The 3,907-nt window shown below is 53.6% G+C and overlaps 2 protein-coding genes and 1 long non-coding RNA gene across 6 annotated transcripts in view; 1 reads left to right on the top strand and 2 right to left on the bottom strand.

Moving 5' to 3' along the window:
- Positions 1-1,120, bottom strand: part of Dgka (diacylglycerol kinase, alpha 80kDa) — a 27,133-nt gene extending 26,013 nt beyond the window's left edge. The window contains exon 1 of one of the 4 annotated variants that reach the window (XM_013520902.1): positions 487-1,120. In XM_013520902.1, coding sequence (XP_013376356.1) covers positions 487-915 — 429 coding nt within the window. In that variant the 5' untranslated portion in view covers positions 916-1,120. Of the gene's footprint in view, positions 1-478 lie in introns of all 4 variants that reach the window. The other 3 variants (XM_013520904.1, XM_013520905.1, XM_005397269.2) reach the window with 3 other exon arrangements.
- Positions 1,121-2,512: 1,392 nt separating this feature from the next.
- LOC102023779 overlaps positions 2,513-3,907 on the bottom strand; it is a 2,947-nt gene continuing 1,552 nt past the window's right edge. The window contains exon 2 of the long non-coding RNA XR_262971.2: positions 2,513-2,669. This is a non-coding gene — a long non-coding RNA (uncharacterized LOC102023779). The remainder of the gene's footprint in view (positions 2,670-3,907) is intronic.
- Wibg (within bgcn homolog (Drosophila)) overlaps positions 3,531-3,907 on the top strand; it is a gene marked incomplete in the record, with an annotated part of 15,892 nt that continues 15,515 nt past the window's right edge. Inside the window, 1 exon segment of the mRNA XM_005397268.2 lies at positions 3,531-3,907.

Raw genomic sequence — 3,907 nt, 5'->3', positions numbered from 1 at the left:
CCGCACCCGCGGCCGCCCGCGGCAGCCCTGCCTCTGCGCTGCTTTCCCCGCGTCGCGACCCTCCACGCCCAGCGGGGAGGCCGAGGCTGGAAGAACTGGCAGCTGCGCATCCAGGCGGCCGCCCTTCGCTCCCCTCCTGACCGCTGCCGCCCGGGACTTCCCAGCCGCGCCCTGCATCACCCGGAGCGCACACGCCCGAGACCCCAGCCCGGGCAGGGCCGCGGGCCGCACTGCGCAGCCCGCGCCCGGACCCCTCCGTGCCCTCCCGGCGCGGCCCCGCACCGCCTGACTGCTGGAGACAGTCCGCCCGCTTCCTCCGCCAGGTTCCTCACCTCCCTTTCCCGCCTACCCTCCCGAGGCAGGCCACCTCTTCCTCGCAAGATGCATATCTTCGCCTTAGTTTTAGGGTGGCGGTTTGGGTGCAAAGAACACTGCCCTGTGTGTGCCCTCCCTCCGTGCCCTAACCCTGCCACTTTACCCGCTGACCTTGCAGGTGGTGCAGAAGGCCCTAGCGCAAAGTAGGGGCACAAAGGAGCTGCGTTCAGCTTCTGCCTCCAGGCGGTTCAGGAGCTTCAAGGCTCTTGGGCGGCATGGGTGGTGCTGAGGCTGGTACAGCAAGAGGGAGAGACAGAGGCCCACGGACTTGCTGGTAGGAACGGAGACCCAGGCGTCCTGCCCCCTGGCCCCGCCCCAACCCCTGTGAGCGCCCTCCTGCCCTTCATGGAAGTAGGGCAGAGTACCAGTGCCTTGGGTTCCTGGAATCGCCCTTTTTACACCTGACGGGTGTGTGTGTGGGCGTGGGGGGATTTCTGACCAGAAGCCTGTACATGTGTATGTGGGGTGTGTTTGTATATCTCTGTCCACACACACACACACACACACACACACACACACACACACACACGATATACACATTTTTGAAAGGGGTCGGAGAGGAAAAGGAATGAGTACACTTATAAGGCCCTCTAGTGGGAACAAAGGGACCTAAGAAGGTCTGGATAGATTCCAGACAGGCTTGTTGAAAGAACTCCTCCACTTTTACCAGAAATATGGGGGCTGTAGTAACAGGCTGTGAGAGTATTATTCTTGTATCTAAACTGGGAATGTGGCGCCGGGCGTGGAGGAGGGCCTGTCTCTCTGCCTCTGTGACTGTACAGGTCTCATCCACAGTCTTAATAAAAGACAAGGGCCCTGCCTCTCCTCATCCTTCTTTTTTTTGCAGTGCTGGAGACTGAACCCAGAGCTTACAGCATGTTGTATGTGCTCACCCCCACCCCTGTTCATTCCTTTTCTTCTCTCTCTTTTTTTTTTTTGTACAGGGTCTTATTGTGTAACCCAGGCTGGCCTAGAACTCCCATCCTCCTGCCTCAGCCTCTGGGTAGCTGGCGTTACAGGTGTGATCCACCGCACTTGCTCTTGATTCTTAAGTTTTTTCTTTATCATAAGCAACTTCGTCCTCCTATATGACGTCCTTAGTCATAGCCAACAAACACTTTCGAAGGCTGCTATATACCAGAGCCTGTACTTAGCTCCACACTCAGGCAAAAACAGCTCAGTTTAAGGACTGCATCAGAGTGGCCCGGTGTGCGGCAGATGTGTCTCTGCCCTGAGCCACCCTAAGTAAACGTATAAGACGAGGTCCGTAGTCCCTCTTCTAACAGTCTCTACACAATTTAAAGACATTCTTTTAAAGTTTCTTTTTTTTAATTATATGTTTGTTCTCTACACAATTTAAAGACATTCTTTTAAAGTTTCTTTTTTTTAATTATATGTTTGTTTTTGAGGTAGGGTCTTGCTCTATAGTCCGGGCTGACCCTGAACTCACTGCGTGGCCCAGGCAGGCCTTGAATTCCCGGTGATTCTCCTGTCTCAGCCTAATGAGTGTTGAGATTACAGGTGTGCACCACCACGTCCAGCCTTTTAAAGTTTTATTGAACTTCACTGTGGGGCTGTAAGTTATTTCTCTAACAAGGAGTAAGATGGAACCAGTCCTATTCTAGCCTTCTTGATGTCTTCATTAGGTTCTGTGCTCCATTTTACTCCGGCAGTTATTGGTGGGGGTGGGGGAAGAAAGGCCAAGAAACATCTGAGGCCGCGTCTAATGCCTAAGGTTCCAGGTGCTCACTTCTTTAATCAACCACATCATAAAAGTCAGAAAGAAAGAAACCACAATGAACAAAGGGAAAGGAAAAAACAACAGCTTGTTCTCCCCTGCCTTCTTTCCTCTCTTCCTCCTCAGGATAGGGGGGCCACATCCGGGGCCCAGGGCTGGGTACTAGGCTAGTCTACTAAACAGACAATAGAGTTTCACTTCCTGTCAAACTCAGAGCTGGGGCAGGATATCTGAGGGTACAGTGGGGTGAGAGTAGTAGAAGGGGTTGGGTAGTGAAGAGGGGCCCCTTGAGGATTCCCCCCTTGCAGAGCGGGTTCATCGGAAGCTCCAGAGGGTTGGAAACGAGCCCCCAGATTCAATTTATTGGTGCAGATAAGGAAGCACTCAGACACCAAGTAATCTCAGGCAAGGTTTTTTACTTTTGCAAAAGGCCCCAAACTTGAAGTAGCAGACCCGGGACGAAAGAAGGTTGCGGGTTTTGCAGGTAGCTGACCTCTTTCTCATTGGCTGGTTTGGAGGTTCACAGTGTATTCCGATTGGCTAACTCAAAGGGACCCTGAGGGAAAAGGAGAGCAGAGCAGGAGGGGGCTGTGAAGAACAGAAAATCCTTGGCCCATGATAAGCTATCTAGTTTGTAGCTGTGTTCCCAGGATTGGAACCAAGTGGGCATTTTCTGTAATTTAGGGTGTTCAGGAAGGGCTATCTAAGATGGCTAGAGTCCAAGATGGAGTCAGTCCCGTTTGACAGAAAAGACAGCGCTTAGTGTTTCCCACAAGGGAACGCTCCTCTAGGAGTTCAGTCAAAAGGAACGCGTCCCACTAGTTTTCTGGGGCTTCATCCCACCCGCTCACAGCGTTGTAAGGCTAAGGGTAGGATGCTAAACGGTGAAGGGCTGACGCAAAACTGGTGAAGCAACAGGTTTAAGGTTGGGAGTGTCTCAACACTGGCACTGTACTGTAAGCAAACTGTTTACTTTGGAGGGGTGAAACTGAGCGGTATCTTGCTGTGTTGCCTAGGGTGACCTCAAACTCCTTGGCCCATGGGATTCTCCTGCCACAGCCTCCAGAGTACCGGGACTACAGACAAACCACCTTGCCCATTGTATCCACATAGTTGTTAAAGGAGTCTTTTTCAGATCTGAACTAGGCTCCAGGCTGAAATTAAGGAAATTGCAGAACGGAAAGGCAGCAAAGGTGTGGCCCCCTGAAAACTTGAATCTTAGTTTAAGGGTTAGGGTTATTCACTGCTTTTTTTTTTTTTTTTTTTTTAAATAGGGCACTGCTGCCTAGCGTCAGAGTTAGTCACCCGCTCCCTTCTCCCTGATCCCAGTACAGCTGGACATTAACCTAAGCCACAGTGGGGAATACGGAGGAAGGTAAAGAGCTGACAATGAGAAACAATATGGGGGTGGAAGAGGGCCGAGTCGACCCCTAGGAGAGAAGCCTGCAGCCGGCCCCTCTCAGGCTGTAGGAGAAACAAGTTTAAGAGGCCTTAGCCCTGCAGGAACGACAGCTGCTACAGCAGAGGGGGAGGGAGAGCTTTCTGCTGCTTCCGAAGAACGACGAGGCAGGGTCAGGGCAGGACTGCCAAGGGAGTGACCGCGCCGGCCCGGATCACTGGCGAGCTGCCCGCTTTCTATTCCCAGCGCCCGGGGACGCGCGCGAGGTTCCTGAGAATACTAACCGGGTCCGCCCAGCGCCAGCCCTGCCCTCTGACCCGGGCCCTTTGCCCCCGGAGGCGGCCCTGCAGGCGGCCGAGCCCCCGGGGCCGCCCCAGGGGCCGAGCCTGGCCAGC

Source organism: Chinchilla lanigera, unplaced genomic scaffold (genome assembly GCF_000276665.1).
Source record: "Chinchilla lanigera isolate Chin_1 unplaced genomic scaffold, ChiLan1.0 scaffold00057, whole genome shotgun sequence".
In the NCBI taxonomy this organism is placed as follows: domain Eukaryota; kingdom Metazoa; phylum Chordata; class Mammalia; order Rodentia; family Chinchillidae; genus Chinchilla; species Chinchilla lanigera.
This window is presented reverse-complemented; position numbering and strand designations above follow the sequence as displayed.